The sequence below is a fragment of the Petaurus breviceps genome, unplaced genomic scaffold (genome assembly GCF_028583685.1).
Source record: "Petaurus breviceps papuanus isolate PSGF00001 unplaced genomic scaffold, PetGlider_PUasm1.0 90847, whole genome shotgun sequence".
In the NCBI taxonomy this organism is placed as follows: domain Eukaryota; kingdom Metazoa; phylum Chordata; class Mammalia; order Diprotodontia; family Petauridae; genus Petaurus; species Petaurus breviceps.
In genome coordinates, this window is record NW_027187360.1 from 9,053,260 (window position 1) to 9,072,261 (window position 19,002).

Consider the following 19,002-nt stretch of genomic DNA (forward strand, 5'->3'; position numbering starts at 1 on the left):
GGGGAAGAGTCAAGAAGCTAAGGTAATAAATAAGCTTTGTTAAGGATTTACTTTAAATTGTAGATTTACTGACTAGTAAAGAAGTAGTATATAGGGGCGGCCAGGTAGCACAGCTAGTAAGAGCCCCAACTCCAGTGTTGGGATGACCTGGGGATCAAATCCAAGCTCAGACACTTAGCACCCACCCAGAAACACCTGGCCGTGTAACCTTGAACAAGTTACTTAACCCCAATTGCTTAGGGGCAGCCAAGTGGCTCAGCAAGTAAGGGCACCAGCCCCAGAGTCGGGATGACCTGGGATAAAATCCGGGCTCAGATACTTAGCACCACACCCAGAAATAAATGGCTGTGTAACCTTGAGCAAGTTACTTAACCCTGATTGCTTAAAAAAAAAAAAAGTAGTATATAGCATGCAATAAAATGGAATAGGAACACAGACACTATTTCCCATTCTTTTTCTGTGAAGAGTAGTGGGTTAACAGGGTCTGAGATGGAGTTGTCATTTTTTCTTCTTAAATTTCTCCAAATCTTTTATGATTTATTTATCTTTTTGTAGTACCTAGAACAAAACCCTCTCCATAATAGCAGGAATTGTGTTCATCGGATGAATGAATATGAGAATGAATGACTATGGTGGGGTTTCTGTTTAATCAATCAACAGTCATAGACCAGGTACATTTTATGTGCCAGATCCTGAGCTGGGGGTATAGGCAACAAAGTCAAGGAAGAAAAAAAAAAGCTTTCCTTAAGAATATTCAGATTTTGTTAAAGTGGGGACAATATATTAATGTAAGAATGTGTACTAAATATGTACAAGATAAATATAAGAAGGTGGTTATAATACCTGGAGAAATCACGGCAGATCTTATGTTGAAGGTGGCATTTCATATGAGCTTTAAAGATAACTTGGGATTCTAAGGTAGAAGGAGTCCATCCTTGGTGAGAAAATGTGTGTAGAGGCATGGAAAAAGGAGATGGGGGGTTATGTATAAGGTATTATAAGAAAGTCAGTTTGAGCCATAGAGTATGTGTGAAGGGGTGTAATGTATAAAAAGGTTTGAAAGGTAAATTAGAATCAGGTTATTAAAGGCTTTAAATGCTTATTAGAAGAGTTATTTAACCTTAACAGTAATAGGAAACTGCTAGAGTTTATTGAACAAAGGGTGACATTCAGATTTCTGCTACTGGAGAATCGCTATGGCAACTATGTGGAAGATGAATTGGAAAGGGGAGGGAATTAAGGCAAGGAGAACTTTTCAAACAGTTTAAAGAGCCTGAGCTAGGTAGAGAGAACAGGGTGTATGTGAGAGATGTGGAAGGCAGACTGATGAGCCCTGGGTCCTTCTCTCTCCGGATCTCACCTTTTTGTATGCATCCTGTTCATCCATGCATCCATCTGATCAGTGATTCCTCATTAATTACAGAAGAAAGCCCCCGAGCCAACCTAGACTGACACTCTAGGCTTTCTACAAAGTGATCTTATCCTATGTTTATAAGTTTATCAATCACTAATTTCAGATATATAAGTACATGGAGATTTAGAGCTGGAAGGGAACTCAGATCATTGAATAAAACCTTTTCAATTATAGTTGAGGAAAATAAGTTCTAAAGTGGCTTCCCTTAGAATACAACTCAATCAATTTTCTACCTGACTATAAGCCTCACCAGGGCAAGCACAATGTCTTATCTCAAGTTTGAATCTTCCTTTGGGCCTATCCTGGTGATCTAAATGCAGTGGGCACTTCATAAATGTTTGCTGGTACGGACTGAAATTGTGCCTTCTGAACTCATAGACCAATGGATGGGGCCTTAGAACTTGCCGATTTCAATCGCTTACAGAGGAGAAGAATGTAAGGCCTAGAGAGCTCAATGCCTTGTACAGCCCAGTTAGTAATCATGGCAGAATCATAATATGAACTATAGTTTTCTGACTTCACAGTCAGAGTACTGTTTCCCCTACATCACAGTGGATCCTTCTGACTCAACTCTACCCACACTGAAACTTAACACAATCGTGGAAAAATAGATGGGCCATTTTTTTAAGGGGACACTACTATAGAATGTGGTTGAGTATGTGGGTGAGAAAGGATTGAAGTTCAGACTTCTGATTACTAGCATTGTCAAAACTGTCCTCTGTGAAATCACATCAGAACCGAGGTTGAAGGAATGGAAAATGACAATGTATATATTTGTCTGGGCAAAAAGTGGTCCTCTGGGAGACCGCATTGGAGGAAATTCCCGAGAGTGATGGGCCTATGATGAGAGCTGAATGAGGTCTTACAATCCTGACCAAGCTGTCACTGCAATAATTTGTGCCCATTTCTGAATGAATGCAGATGGTGGTCGCAAACACAGGCATATGGTCTTTATGATTGACTGTGGCACCAAACAGGCCCATTTTGTCATGCTGTTCTATTTCAGCAAACATAGTGCTCTGCAGTTCAAACTTTTGGGTCCTGGGGAATGGCAATATGGTACAGTATTGCTGGGCAATTATGGAATGCTGCAGAACAGCTTTCCCCATCCCAGATGGGTATAAGAATTGCCTTAGATTCAGCTGAACTAAATGAGGAACTTGGAAAAAAGCAAAAGCAAAAGCAAAAAAAAAAAAAAGCCCAACAAAACAAAACCAAAAACCCAACATGGATGGAGGTTAAATAGAACAGATTTTTCTTTTTGGCTGGATCCTAGGAATAGGCAGATTTCTCCCCTCTTACTCCCCCTATAAAGGAAGAAAACACACATGCCTCCCTTCCCAGCCAATCCATGTCTTTCACTTCCTGCAAAGTCTGGCTTTAGAAGTCACTTTGTCCAGTGAGCATTTCTGGGTTAGTCCCCCAGATTCACAACATAGAGCTCAAATCTGAGAGATCATTCATTCAACACAAATGGACCCATATTTATTTATATTAATTTATGTTACTTGGTGTTTATAAACACTCCCTCTCTCCAACCAGAAGTATCAGGTGGGATTTTAAAAAAGATGTTTGACTGTGAGTCACATAATCAAAGAACTGGAGAATATTAGGCTAGAAAGGAATTTAGAGACTGTCCAGTTGAACCCTTTATAATAGTATTTTGGGTGAGTAATAAAAGAGGAAATAACGGCCACACCACATGGAAAGTTGTGTGAGAGCTGAGACAAGAAGTAGTCTCCTGACTCACAGGGCCATATCTTTCTCTGAGATAATATTTATAAATGTAAGATAATATTTGTAAAAGTGCTTAACATAGTATCTGACACATAGCAGTCACTATATTTACACACACACATATGTATCTGTATATGTTACAGTTTCATGATGTGTTGTGACAGCACCATCTGAAAGAACTCAGACCACCTCTAATCCAAATAAAGGCCTTTATTAAGGATGGACAACCCTCAGAAGTGGGCTAGGTTCCAAGAGGAACCAGCAACTTAGTAAGACAACACAGGCAAATTTATAGTGTGATGATGTTGATTATGCAACAGAAATTATGAATATTTAAAAGGCAAGAGGAGTTTGTTAAGGGATTAGGTAATAAGGGAAAGCTCTCTTCTTATGGCTCAGTCATCAAACATCCCAGTCATGCTGCTTTCGCATTGGTTAGCTATTGTGGTCCTGTCTGGTCAAGATGGATAGTTAGGTATTGTGGTCCTGTCTTGGGCTAAATGGATGCTGTGATTGTGGTTGAGCACAAGAACACAACTGTTTAAATATGTGAATTAGACCAGGGGGCAGTGGCTAGCTAGGGGTAATAGTTGTATTGAATCTGGTGGCCTAAGGTGTGGTTTAAAGCCAGATTGTGTGGTTAAATCAGGACATGCTTCCTGTTCAGTGGGACCCATAAAGAAGTTAGAATACTGGGGCTTTGGGTAGCTTTATTTGGATTCCATCATATATATTTATATGATGTCCTGTTCTGGGTGGCATAGTAGATAGAGCACTGAGCTTGGAATCAGGAAGACTCATCTTCCTGAGTTAAAATTGGGTAAACTCTGTTTGTGTCAAGCTTCACATCTACAAAATGAGCTAGAAAAGGAAATGGCAAACCATTCTAGTATCGTTGCTAAAAATAAATAAAGAAAGAAATGAACAATCCCAAAACAAAAACAAACAACAAACAAACAAAACCAAATGGGGTCATGGAGAGTCAGACACAATTGAAATAACTCAACAACAATAACAATATATAAATGCTTATTCCCACCCCCTTTTCTTCTCCCCTATTCTATATTGTCTGACTATATCATTAGGAGATAGCTATATGACTTCAGCAAGTCATTTAATCCCTCTGAACCTCAGTTTCCTTATCTAGAAAATGAGCGTAATACTTTCGGTTCCTTCATAGGGTAATTATGAGGATTGCTTTAGATCATTTATTATAAAGTACTTTATAATTAGAAGGTTCAATGTAAGTGTGAACTGTGAATATTCTTTTTTAATAGCTGTTATAGATGCCCCAACAGAGAAAACTATGTCTATATCCCTTAGAAGGAATCACTTTCAGTACATCCTCTGAAGAGTGGTGGACTCAGTGGATGGATGATATCGCTTAGGCAAAATTAAATTTTTGTCCTGGATCTTTGATTTCACTGTTGTATGGAACTTTTGGTGAGGAAATTCTTTCTACCAATGTATATCTCAGCAACTATTCTTTAACTTATACTTTAGACAGTTTCTTGAGGAACATAGAAATTAAGTGACTTGTTGATGGTTGCCCAGACATCATGTGTCATGAGTCGGGACTTGAATCCAGGCAGCCTGACTCTAGAGCTGGCATTATCTTCTCCACTATTACTTCAGTACCTCCTCAAATGTCTATTTAAAGTTCACTAAAAACTTTCATATTTTTGTGGCCTTCAATTCATTCAATCTAAGGCCAAGAAATCATCTTCTGTTTTTTACCAGAATGTGGTTGGTTGGTTGCCTGCCATATGATTTTCTAAATGACTTTCTCCAGTAAGCATCCTAAACAACATTTTTGTAAGAACCCAAATTTATGCAGCACTTAAAAGTTTACAAAACATTTTTCTCATGACTCTGTGAGGTAGGTAATGCAGGTATCATTATTGTCATTTACATAAGAGGAAATCAAGGCTCAGAGAACTAAGGTGACTTACTAGTGATCCTAAACCTAAATGAGGAGGAATGGTGTCAGGAAACTAAAGTGAAATGGTGCAGCTCTGCCAGAATTTCTATAACGATCTATTCTGATCCTCAGCAATAGAACCACTATTTGTATTCCACGTGTCAGTACTCACTACGTAAGTGGTACTCGAGAAAATGGAGTCACGAAGAGGAGCTGGTCCAAAACAAACTCAGGGATTTATTTTTCTTTTAAAAAAAATTAATTTATTTATTTTTAATTTTCAACATTCATTTCCACAAGATTTTGAGTTCCAAATTTTCTCCCCATCTTTGCCCTCCCCCTACCCCAAGATGGCATGCATTCTGATTCTCTCTTCCCTCAGTCTGCCCTCCCTTCTATCACTCCCCCTCTCTTATACCCTTCTCCCCTATTTTCAAACACATTTATTTAAAGGAAACCTGTGCTTTAGGTATTAATAATTTTAAAGGCACTCATTTTCAAATTAGCTATAAGTGGAAGATTCCAAAAGAACAGAGAAAAAATCACACATGATAAAAAAGTGGTGAAGTAAATTATTAATAAATACTAATTCATATTATACTTATTTATCTATAGAATCTTTGTGAGAATTGTTTTTGCACTTAAAGAAAGTTTCCTTGATAAAAATATGAGAAAGGAATAGGCAGGCTTTTGTCTACTGTTTTCCACAGTAGATTGCATCTTCACAGTATAGGCATCAGTATTACAGAATGCAAAACATTGCTTATTTTTTTAATATAATTATTAATTTACATTCATTTGGTAAAAACAAAGCTTAGGAGAGAAAGATTCTTTTCCATGTGTTTTCCATGTAGATGGTAAGATCATACAGGATAGCTTTATAGATTCAACAATAAAAATAAATTTGTTTAATGATCTCATTATCAATATTGAACTAGGTATGAAACCAGGGATGTAGTTCCCAAAGCTACTTCCAACTATCATAAATGATATCCTCTGTAAAGTCCAAATGAAAGGTATTTCCCATATATATGGTGAGGTTCTTCAGAAACTGTGTTCACAGATGGCATTGTGCCAATTGCTTTGAGATTCTGAATACAATTAAGTTTCCTCAATGTGATCTATAGTCATTCAAAAGAGATCAAACTCATCTATAGATGGGAAACTAGATACAGGAATATGCATATTTTCCAAATTCCGCCATACAGTTGAAGGAATTGCATTGACAAGCCAATAAGTTATCAGCTGAGACCAGAACAGAATAATAAATAGGTGATGAGAGTGTTAGATCACAGTTGAGAAACTGCATCTAATGTACCCAAGTTATACATACGTTATATACACATGCATGTATACATACATACACATGAATAATATACATGTGCATATGTGCATGTATATACATGCATGCATAAATATTTTAGTGATGCTCTGGGGGTTTTGGATCATTGTTATTTACTGATGTACCTCCTTCCTTTCCCAGTAAGCCTTCCCTTTTTAAGAAAGAAAAGTGGTTAAAAGCAAAACCAACAGATAAAACAACCAAGAGTAATAATGGATTTAACATTCTGTGTCTATAATCTTCTTTCTACCTCTCTGCTGAGAAGGGGAAACAGTGTTTCATCATCTGTCTTCTGGGACTAAGACTGGTTATTTAATCTGAGTTCATCTGCCTTTTAATATTGTTTTTATTTACATTATTGTAGTCATGTATTTTGTTCTACTGATTGTTTCCTTTACTCTATATCAGTTCATGGAAATTTGTCCATGTTATTTTAGGAATTTTTATGCTCATCATGTTTATGGTACAATACTATTCCATTTAGTTCATATATCACAATTTGCTCAGCCATCCTCCATCAATAAATCTCATGTTTTCTTTGACACTAATATTCTCCTGGTATTTCTAGTCACTGCAAATCATGGAATACTAACTATTATCTCCCAAGAATCTAAATTGCTGTTGGCCCAAAGGGCAATGTAAAGATTGACAATGGCTGTCAGTAGGCTGTGATGTACTACTAATGATCACTTGTACAGAAGAAGGGGTGCAAAAGGCATCATGCATAATTCATATGACTGTAAAGGGAGGTGATTGACCTCACCATGTAGTGAGAGTCATAGGTAACAGATACACTGCCCATGGTTTGAACTGGCACCTAGGAAGTGTTAAAAGATTCAAAGGAAGAAATTCAGTGTCATGGCCAGACCCTTTATGGAGGGTAGACATGGTCATGAATGACAAGGTATGAGAAGGCATGGAAAGGCTGTCATCTATACCAGTTGTAGGAATTAATCACATTAGTAAATGCCTAATTCATTGGAGTCCATTGTGCAAAACTACAAGTTTAAATCAAAGGAAAATTGAGAAAAGTAGACAATTATTAAATAATTTTTAAAGATCAATAATGAATTCTCCCAAGATAGGTAAAATAATAGTGAATTATTATGTAAATAATAGTCTCCTTTATCCATAAAAATTTTACATGTCCTATTGGTGTCAACTAGGTGATATTCTGTACAGAGCACTGGGCCTGGAGGCAAGAAGACCTGAATTCATATCCATACACATACACTTACTAGTTGTGTGGTCCTGGGAAAGTTAACTTCTGTCTGCCTCAGTTTCCTTACCTGTAAAATGGGGATCATAATAGAACTTACCTCCCAAGGTTGTGAACATCATATGAGATGATACTTATAAAGTACATTACATTCCCAACAACACAGTGCCTGACACACAGTAGGCCCTTAATAAATACTCGTTCTCTTACCTCCTTTTTCCCCATCAGATAGCATATGTTAGAAGAGAGAATCTAAAGACAGAGCTGAGAGCAATGGGTAGAAGTTTCAGAGAGGCAAGTTTTGTCTTGATGTAAGAGAAAAAAATCTCCCTTAAAGGAGAGCTGTCCCAAAGTAGAAGAAATTGCTTCAGAATGTAGTGGGTTATCACTTCGTAGTGGGTTATCACTTCCTGGTGGTCTTCATGCAAAGACTGCCTGGGAATAGTTGGGAATATTGTGGGGATTCTTTTAGTAGTTTGCATTGGACTAGATTGTCACTAAGACCCTTTTCAAATCTAAAATTCTGTGACTTCAAAGCACAGAGAGCCATAATATGACTCAGCATCATGGTAGTAGGAATACTACAGAGGCCAGGGAACATTTTTTTTTTGAGGTAATAAGAGTTAAGTGACTTTCCCAGGGTCACACAGCTAGTAAGTGTCTGAGGTCAAATTTGAACTCAGGACCTCCTGACTCCAGGGCCAGGGCTCTATCTACTGTACCACCTAACTGTCACTAACATTTTCTTTATGCGGTGATTTTATACATGTCATCACCTGAAGCCCAGGGACTCTATGATTATGACTGAGGGGTAGAAGGCAGAGAAAGCATGGAATATGGACAATGTGTAAACAAATAATTTGCAAACTATATTAAAGATCAAGGTTTCCATGGGCAGAGGCCAACTTGACTTCCATTTCTTAAACACTTCAATTCTGGTATCCTTGGGGACTCCTTGTCATATGCCTGTTACACCTGTTAGATAATTCAGTATTGAATTATTGAATTGAACTTATTTTCAGCTGTTCCCTTAAAGACCTCTTTCTAGAATAAATGAGTCAGAATCATAAGCCTATGATAAGCTTTCAAATTTCTCTTGGAAATATTAGAATATTTGGAATATTGCCAGGTAATCAGCATATTTATTTAATTAGAACATTCTATTTCATAACTATGCTCAGTTTACTATGTTATCATAAGAAGAATGGAAAGTATCACAGTAGCATTGAAGGCAAGGGGCCTGGAGTAGATTATCTCTTCAGTTTCTTTTCAGCTCTGTGATAAGTCTCACCTTCATGCCATACCTCATACCTCGTCTCATATCTCCTCCCTTCCTCTTGTCATTCATCCAAATCCATGCTTTTCCTTCAAGGCCTAGATATAATGAAGTGCTAGAAACCCTCCAAGAACCTTTCCTCAAACACTTAGAAACCTCCCAACCCCAATTTTCTTTTTTTTTTCCTTCTGAGGACCTACTTCACAATGGTGCCACACCCCTCAGCACATGATTCTATATCATCGCTGATTACTGTCTGGTTATTTCATATGCTTTAGCTCTGTGGCCCTAAGGAGACTGTCACATTGGGAGCTAACATAATGATTTACTCTATCTCATGCATTTTTCATATTTTAATTTGCACTAGATTTCCCTGTAAATATACTCACTACATGCCTTCACACTGTAGGATCTAGAGTCATAATGAGCATATCTTTACCTCAGGCAAGTGAATTGAGGTGGCCAATACATGGTTGACTAGGAACATGGCCTTGGAGGGAGCAAGCACACATTGAAAACCCCCAAGGTTTCTATTGTCTTAAAGTAAATCTACCACTGGAAGCAAATATGGACAGGAAAAGAAAGGGAGGATATTAGCCATAGAGCGGGCAGGGAAATAAGTCAGAAACTTGTGTAGATGTGGGCAGGAGGGAAAGGGCAGGATCTTTGGATCATAGATCTAGAGCTGAAGAGACTTCAAAGGCCATCAAATCCAACCCCTTCATTCTAAAGAGGAGGCCCTGGGGAGGTTTATGTAACCAGCTCCTCCTTCCGAGGTCACAGTGGTAGTGACCCTCAAGCATGGGACATAAGCATGACTCCTCTGGGTTTGAAGTGCAAACAGGGCTCTTTCCACTGTGCCAGGAAGCTTCGTAGTCTGTCAATGAGGCAGATGAGTCATGAGTCATGATAGCAGAGATGAGGGGGTGTGATAGTAATGGCATTTAAAGATTCCCCTGTATTGGCTTGGTTTTTCAAATTGATTGTGTTAAAACCCAGAGCTTGTTAATCCCACCTGTGGGATGGACTTGATGTGAAAAGAAAGTCCTGAACTGGGAGGAGCTGGTGACGTAGATTTGGAGAGACAAGAGAGAGGCAGAAGGACTTTTTGGAAGCAGCACCTCATGGAGGCAGAGAGAGCCGGAGAGCATTGCTGAGTGCCACTTTGAATTGCCTTGGACTTTTGCGACCTGCCCCCTGAGCTGCCAAGGACTGAGACATGACTGTTTTGCTGGTACTTTGTCTGTTTTGATGTTGTTTTGCCAGATTTGTCCACTGGTGAAAGACAGTCCTGTTGTTGAAGAAGTCCTGGAACCTGGCTTTTGACTAAGAAGCCCTGAGACTGTCCTGCAGACAGAGAGTGAATCCTGTCCACTGGTGAAGGACAGTGCTGTTGTTGCAGGGGTCTGGGAACCTTTCTGTTGGTTCAGAAGCACTGAAGAAGGATTTTCTTGTTGTATGTTTACAGAAATCCTGGGAGAGGGTTTTGCTAATGTTTTCAGGGGTTCTAGGACTGTTCTACAGACAGAGGATGAATTAATGAAGGGACTGGCAATTTATCTTGTGGCCTTGCTAAGCCTTGTCTCCCCAGGAACTAAGATTGCTGAGAACTTGCCCCATGTCAAGATGAAGAAAAGACCTCCATTTGGGTATTAAGTGCTGTGCTTGGACTTGATGTAACTCTGGGGTAGATTCAATTGTGATCCAGGGATGGGGAACTTTTGACCTTTTTGTGCTCTGTGATTGACAAATGAAGGTACTTTACTTATGTTTGGAAACTAATCTCCATTTGAGAAGAGGGGCTTTGTGGTGGACTAAATGAAGGTATAGCCTAGGGGTGGAGAAGTATTTAGACCAGGGACTTTGTAATTGATTGAATGATTGGAAGGTCCTGGGCTGGGGTAGTACTTGGAGATTATTTAATCACACTTAGTAAATGCTGTATTTGGAATGATGTCATGTTTTGACCTTCTCTGTTCTTGGTTGGTCACTGAATAAAATGGAGAGCACCTATGCTGGTATTCTGAACCTTGGGAAGTTGCCTTTCTTTTGGCATTATATTACAGGGGGTGAGGGAATGGCTGACGGTATCAGTGGATCAAGTACTCCCCAAATGTGTTGTTCGTGCCCTCTAAATTTTCTGCATTGGGACCAAGCCCCAGCTACTTCATGCAATTATGCATCTTAAAGAATAAGAGGATTTAGAACTGGAAGGAAATCGAAAGATACTCTTGCTCAACCATCTATAAGTCACAACCTCCTTGGGCTTAATTTCCTCATCTGTAAAACAGGAGAGGAGCTGGCTCAGTGAGCCTTGGAGGTCTCTTAACGGACCTAGATGTTACTTTGGTGTAATTTCTACTCTTGCAGAGAGTACTTCTCTGTAGCGTTGTTATTCACATTTTACATTTTACATTTTCTCCCCACAGCTCCAGATGAAGATGAGTGAGCGAGCTGTGTCACTCAGCACCATGGTACCCCTCCCCCGTAGTGCCTATTGGCAGCACATCACTAGGCAGCACAGCACCGGCCAGCTGTACAGCTTACAAGGTTAGTAGAACCAGGGACAACACCTCTCTCAGGGTAGCATGGGGTATCATCAATCTTTTTGGTTGCCATGAGTCCTCTGTTGACTCATTTAGAGTTTGCTCAAACCTGCTTAGATACTCTACCCACTCTGAAAGTTATTCCAACAAAAATAGCAAATATGGTTAGTCTGGCATGACCTATTCTTGGTGAAGCTTGAACTTTGAATGGACACTGATTCTTTTCCCAAATACTTACAAATCATTGCTGTAATAATTATGATTTGGGATGGACTAGAATACAAATTTAATCATCTAGAGTTTACATATCCACAATTATTTGTTTTTGAAAATAAGGTCAGGGGCAGTGAGGTGGAGCAATGAATAGAACATGGAAGTCAGGATGACCTGAGTTCAAGTGTGACCTCAGACACTTAATACTTACTAGCTGTGTGACCTTGGGCAAGTCACTTAATCTCAATTGCCCTGCCTTCCTCCCTCCAAAAAGACACACACATAAAAAGAAAAAAGAAAATAAGGTCAACGCTTCTTTAGGTCACAAGACTAGAGATTTAGAGCTTTAAGGTGGTTTACGGCTCAGTCCTCTCCTTTGACAGATGAGGTAGGTGGCACCTAGCTCAAGATGAAACAAGTAGTAATCACAGCCAGGATTAGAACCCAGCTCCCCTAATTATTGGTCCTTCAATTCCATAGCCCCACTTACATTCATGATCTCTGACTTAGTAAGAATGATATATTTTAGAGTCAGGAGACCTGGGTTTGAACTCCTGTTCTATCATTTACTACCTATATAACCTCACATAGCTCACATTTGAGTTCAAATCTAGACTCAGACACTTACTAACTGTGTGACCCTGGGCAAGTCACTTAATCTCATTTGCCTCAGTATCTTCATCTGTAAAATGATTTGGAGAAGGGAATGGTAAACCACTCCAGTATCTTTGCCAAGAAAACTCCAAAATGGGGCCACAGTCAGCCATGATTCATTAACAAAGACATCATTTTTATATCTTCAAAATTTCATTTTTGAGAGCTTCTGTCATCCTTTTTGGGCTGCTTTTCCTGTAGAATTTTCACCTGCTATTTATCATTTATGTGAAATCTGTGTTCCCAATGTATAGTGTTCCACATGCTATTCAGCATTCCTCTCCTGTCATGCATTCTAAGGCGAAGCAGTTAATCCTAGGCAAGGTTTCCATTGTCTCAACCTCAGCAACTACTTCCTTCTTGTAGATCAGAATCAGGTTCAGAATGACAAAGCAGCTCCCCCTTGTCACTCTCTCCATCTTTTGTGAAATGAGATAGTAATCCAAACAAGTCAAGAATATCTGAACTATTTTCTTTTTAGGAGAGAGACAGAACGATGCCTGTGAGTTAAAGCTCTCAGTCACTCATTCATTGCTCCATGTTAGCTTTGTTATATTGATGAATCTGAATTAATCTTCCTGTCCATGTGGTCTGTAGTAGACCACAATATAAATTCCATTTTACCCTTCATTAATTTTTACTCACATAATTTCTTTATCTTATTCCCCCTCAAGTTCCTGAATTTTCTCATAGGAGTATATCTTAATATACAATGCTACTCCAATATCTTTTCAAAAAATCTCATTTATTTAGCACATCACAACTTTTCTAAACTTAATAAAAACATATCATTTCAGTGCTCGGCCTTCATTTCTAAATATATATTCCCTCCTTCTTTACTCAGTGTGCCATTCCCTGTTACAAAAAATAAGAAAGAGAAAGAAAAATAGCAGCTCAGCACAACTAACCAACACATTACTGAAATGTGACAGTATAGGCAGTGTTCCGCACCCATAATCCCTCACCTCTACAGAAAATGGAAGCAAATGAATTTTTTCATTTCTTCTTCTGAGTCACACATGGTCATTATAATTATTCTGCAATCCAATTTTGTTTTATTGTCCTTTCCATTTAAATTGTTTTAATCATTGTGTGCGTTATTTGTGTCTGTGTGTGTGTTCTGTGCACAAACATGATTAACTGTTTTATTGACTTTAAATAGTGTCTACTTTTCCAGATTCACATTTTAGTCATAGGATATGTCCCCTCCCACTAAGTCTCAGCATTACCTATGAAACCACATTTTCCTGCTTTCATCTCTAGTTCAACCTCTTTGTTATGTATGCTTAAATACCTGGGCAGTAAGTCCCTCCCCATTTTAAATTTAAAGTTCTCTTGATCAGATTCTCAAGTATATTTTTGCCACTAACTCCACCTCCACCTCTATTAGGTAGGTTCAGGCTGTCAGTAGGCAGGAGCCCATCATTCTTATATTTTAAGCGATGGTCCAAAAATACAAATCCTCTTCTCAGTTATAATCTTATTAGCTAGATATTCACTTTTGAAATCTGCCTTCCTCTTCCAAAATCCCTTCTTTTAATTGGCTGTGCTGATGAAAACATCACCTATGACCATACAGTCTTCTGTTCTTTGCCCAGGACTTCATAATTTTTTTTTAGCAATATTATCATGGTTCCTACTGGTGTCATGATTTGTCTCCTCATCAATCATCAGGAGGCAGTAGTGGTTGTCAGGTTTGACAGGTCGTAGATACATCCTTTGTGAAGACAGCAGATCTTTCTTTTAATTTGTCAGGTCGACAAATAGCTGCCTTGGTACCCCTCAGCAGGTAGTCACCAATTACCACTGCTCCTCTATTCTGCCTGTGACCATTACTAGATGACCTCTCACCTGAGGGGACATGTGGATCATATTATTATTCCACAGAGTACAAAAAGTTGCCTTCTAAGACAGTTTACCTCTTCCATCATACCTATCATTAATCCTCAAACTTCAGTAGTCCTTATTCTTTCCATCTCCCTTCTATCACATTCCTTAGTTGTCCAGTTTCCCAACACAATTTAGGGTCACCCTCTTTCTCATCCTATCCTTTTTTCTCCTTTGTTTACTTTGTAAAGTTTTTCTTCTGTCCTTTGAAGGAAGACTTCATTAATTTTTGTGACCTTGAGAACAAAGATACGTTCTAGCCCTTTCACCTTCTGCAGGATGAACACTAGTACACTTTTTACATGCATAGGGTTACCTGGTGTTGATAGAAACATAGGCATTGTCCTCTTCCTGTAGATCATTATAAAGAACCTCTTCATTATGGTTGGTTACTTGTGGCTAGCACTCATTGCAAATTGCTTGTTTGGACAATGTTTTGCCTATGTGGGGGGTCCTGAGGGAGCCTCATAATTTAGTAATGGTGGGGCTTCACATTTATCTTTTCAGTAGAACATGCAGCTGCCTTGATTGCCAAAGAGTATTTTTGTGCTGAGCCCTAATGGAAACAGCAACAGTCCCAGTTCTCAAATGAGAATTCAATTGCCAGCCAGGTGCTAGCAGCTAAATTTAATTACTCTCCTCATTCCTCCTTTTCTGCCTAAGCTTCGATCCTTCTTACTGAATAGTAATTTCTTATCTAACAATTGAGTATTTCACAAGTTATGTGATTTATTCAGAGTATGTTGGGTCATAGATCCAGACCTAGAAGGGATGTCATAGTCCATCTAGTGCAATGCTTTCATTGTACAGATGAGGAAGCAGTTCCAGGGAGGTTAAGTGACTAGCCTACTCTAACACAGGTTATAAGCTTTCAACACCTGAATTCAGAGGATTCACCTTTCACCAGGCTCTACTAGATTTTGCTGTGACTAGCTTTATGATCATGGAAAAGTTGAACTAGCATTCCTCCATTTAACATACATTGATTACACAGTACATTGCATAGTGCTAAGTTTTTAATATGTAGAGTCATATAATTAGAATTAAAAGAGATCATTTAGTCCAACCTCTTGATTTTATAGTTTAAGGAATAGAATTATTGAATGAATCAATAAATGAAGTCACTTAATGCACATTTTTCTGGTCTGTAAAACAAGGAGGTTGACCTATATGAATTTTAAAACTCTTTCCAGACTGAAGATTCTATAATCTTTAATTCAGTCATTGTGAGAGAGTAAAAAAGATGCATAAAGACAAAACAAAAACAAAAAAACCTATGTCCTGTTCTTTCCCATGGTCACTGAAAGTTCTGACTGAATAAAAACAGCAGCAAATAATTACTAGTATTAATGTAGCATTTTATGTTTCCTGGCATTATCTCATTTGATTCTTTGAACAGCTCTGTGAGGTAAATGCTGTTATTATCCCTACTTTACAAATGAGAAAACAGGCTCAGAGAGGTTAAGTGACTTATTCAGGGCTGCATAACTATTAAATATTTCAGGCAGGATTTAAATCTAGGTCTTTTAGCTCACTAAATACTGTAGCTACTATCTTGGCATATAGTCCTGCCTCAACTCATTCTACATTCATTCATTCAGGATATTATTTACACACAGACAGACACATGTATACAGAGTATCTCTAACAGCTTTAAATTATTAGAACTTAAACATGCACTAAACCTTTTGGATCACACTGGAGAAAGCATGTCCCATGAATGAGATACATTTATTCCATCCTCTGCCCTTCTTCCCAACCTTATTGCCAACATTGTTCTTCCAATGCATACACCAAGCAAAGAAGAAAAACCCAGGGAGAGAGAAGCAAATTGATAGAGTTGTGCCCAGGACCATGCCAATTGATGAGTTTGGAAGAACATTGATTCTGATATTTGGGCCATTTATTGTGGTTATCTGATATTTGTTGATATATTTCTGATTGGCTTTCATGGCAAGCCTGAGGGATAGCACTGATCCAGACACCTTTTAGGAAAGTTTCAATCATGATTAAAAACTGAGAGGCCACAGCATTACCCCCACAATTCTAGTCATAGGGGGCCATCTGCTGGCTAACTTGGGGATTTGTGTTTTATTTTATTTTTTCCTAGGGTGACATGTAACCTCTGCCTTGTCTATATCAATCCCTGATAAATTAGCTGACTGGAAGAAGTTTTTTGACATTTTGTAGCCATAGTCAGTAAAAACATGAAATGTAGTGGTTAGACATCCACATGAAAGCTGTGAGACTGACAGCTTTCAGGTATAACATGAAGCAGCAGAATCACAAGATGTAGAGCTAGAAGGACTTCTGCTCCAAATGACTCATCTGATGGTTGGTGAAACTGAACAGGAAAAAGCTCCTTCTGGTACGAGTAACATGTAGCATATTAAAACCAAGCCCTCTGACTCCAGATCCAGGGCTCTTGCCGTGATTCCCCTCCTTCTGTCAAAAGATTACATTATGGCAATAGGATAGAATACAATGAAAGATACAATTGGAATATGTATATCTGGGTTCTAATCCTGGCTTGATCACTTAAGTAGCTGTGTGACTTTGGGTATGTCATTCCTTTCTTTAGGATTCAGGATCCCCACCTGTATGACAAAGTCCTCACACTATGAGAGAGTTAGACTGTTTGGAAAGGTGTCTCTAGGCCTAGAGGCAGCTAGCTAGGTGATGCAATCATGAGAATGCTGGAATTTGAGGCAGAAAGACCTGAGTTCAAATATGGTCATAGACTCTTATTAGCTATGTGACCCTGGTCAAATCATTAAAAAACAAACAACTTTCTGTCTCAGTTTCTTCATGTATAAAATGGGGATAAATATCACCCACCTCCTAGAGCTATTATGAGAAAAAAAACAAAATAATATTTGCAAAGTGCCTGGCACATAGTAGGTGCTCACTAAATGTTTGTTACTTATCTCTAATAGTGAAAGGCTCTCTGATTTCATAACTTAATTTTTAAGTTTAACCATAAATTTTTAATTCTTTTTGGACAAGATGGTTCAAGTCCTGTGAAGCTTCATCGAACAGAGACTTTCCCTGCCTACCGATCAGAACACTGATACAGACTGCAGTGGTTCTTGGAAAAGCTTGTAATTTGTCAGCCAGTGGACCAACTTGGAGGAAAAACAAAGCATGGAAACAAAAGAGCAGAGACAAAAGATGAAAATGAAATGCTGGCTAATTTGCTGTGGTTCAGAAGTTCTGCAATATATACATTATATATTTTTTACCTTTGCCAAAATGAAATATGCTGTGTAGATATGGAATCCTTGTTTCAGAGTTTACACCTGGACAGAAAATGAGTTATATCATTGGTTGGTTTTGTATGATAGATACTGTGTTCTTTGCAAATATCTGTCTTTGTGGATTGTTGTGACTTTGCTTTCATCAGTTTTAACTGTACTATGGTCCATGCCGATAATTATCTGGCTCCTACTTCCTGTCTGTTGTGCTCCACAGTTTCTAAAACTGTTGTTCAGGCTAGTTATTTGGAACCATACTTTATTAAATGACTGGCAAATCAATTATTTGACCTGCTCTTCATAGATCAAGCTTTGTTCAGAAATGACATTTTCCAAGGACTCTGTCAAGTGGCATTTATGGGGTTGCATTTTTTAAAGCTTTTACTTGGTTTAGAACATCTCCATTAAAGAATTTTAAAATAAAACCTCATTATTCACCCAGCAAGCCTCTTGTATTCAGTAATGGAAACACCCTTGTTGTGTGTGTTCAGTGTGCCTACACATGATATAATGGATTTTTTTTTAACTAACCTGCCTTGTTAGCACTAAGCAGAGCTCTGGGTTAACCTCCATATGAATTCAACAATCAGAGACACAGGTATTTTACCCAGGGTTTTCTAAAAAGGGATGACAGGGTGGGTTGCAATTCCAGCAGCCAAACCCAGACCTAGACCAAAGTTTTAGAAGCTGACATGTGTCTGGAAGTTCAAAAAATAGGTGACTCCTTGTGACACTATGTGCTCTCCTTCAGGTCCCAGAATGTTTATTGAATGAACCTAAAAAATGAGGCAGCTCAGATTTTCTTCTCATGGGTTCTCAAGATTCATTTTTCATGAAGTTTTCCAAATGGCACATGATACTGTCTAAACTCCAGAAAACTTACTTATGTTCAATAATTCATCAATTTCTACTTATGTAGCACCTTATAGTTTATATAAAATTTTGCTTACAATGGTCCTGTGAGGTTAGAGGTGTAAGTAACCATGCCCCCATTTTATAGGTGAGGAAACTGAGGCCTTTAGATTTGTTAATATCATTACATGCATTCTGGTTAGCTTTGAAGTGTTGGGGCCTAAAGTCAGAACCAACACCTCCTGGCTCATAGTCCAATGTTCTTTGCCCCATTACAACGTGTTCACTCTCTACCAAGCATAGCAAAGTTTATGAGGTGATCTACTCTGATCCAAACTACTTGGAACTGCCAAGGATTTTATGAGTAGCAATGTGTTCATTTTGGGCAATATATTAAACCATTATTTTGTATTTCTACTCACTGTCTCCTATAATAATTTTTTTTAAAAGCAATTAGGGTTAAGTAACTTGCCCAAGGTTACATGGCCAGTTTTTTTGTGTGTGGGGGTGTTAAGTATCTAAGGCCAGAACCAATCCCGGGTCCTCCCGACTCCAGGCCCTACAATAACTTCTTAATCATTTTGGCCCAAGATATTACTCAACTTCCCACACATTTCCCCACTCTTACTCCACCCTTCTACATGCCTATCCACATAATATAGTTCTCTTCTAAAATATTTAGTTCAG

The 19,002-nt window shown here is 38.5% G+C and overlaps 1 protein-coding gene across 1 annotated transcript in view; it reads left to right on the forward strand.

The window, feature by feature from the left end:
* Positions 1–17,904, forward strand: part of DOK5 (docking protein 5) — a 162,911-nt gene extending 145,007 nt beyond the window's left edge. The window contains exons 7-8 of the mRNA XM_069072443.1: positions 11,339–11,459; positions 17,216–17,904. Of these exons, the coding sequence (XP_068928544.1) occupies positions 11,339–11,459; positions 17,216–17,280 (186 nt within the window). The 3' untranslated portion in view covers positions 17,281–17,904. The remainder of the gene's footprint in view (positions 1–11,338; positions 11,460–17,215) is intronic.
* Positions 17,905–19,002: the final 1,098 nt, after the last annotated feature.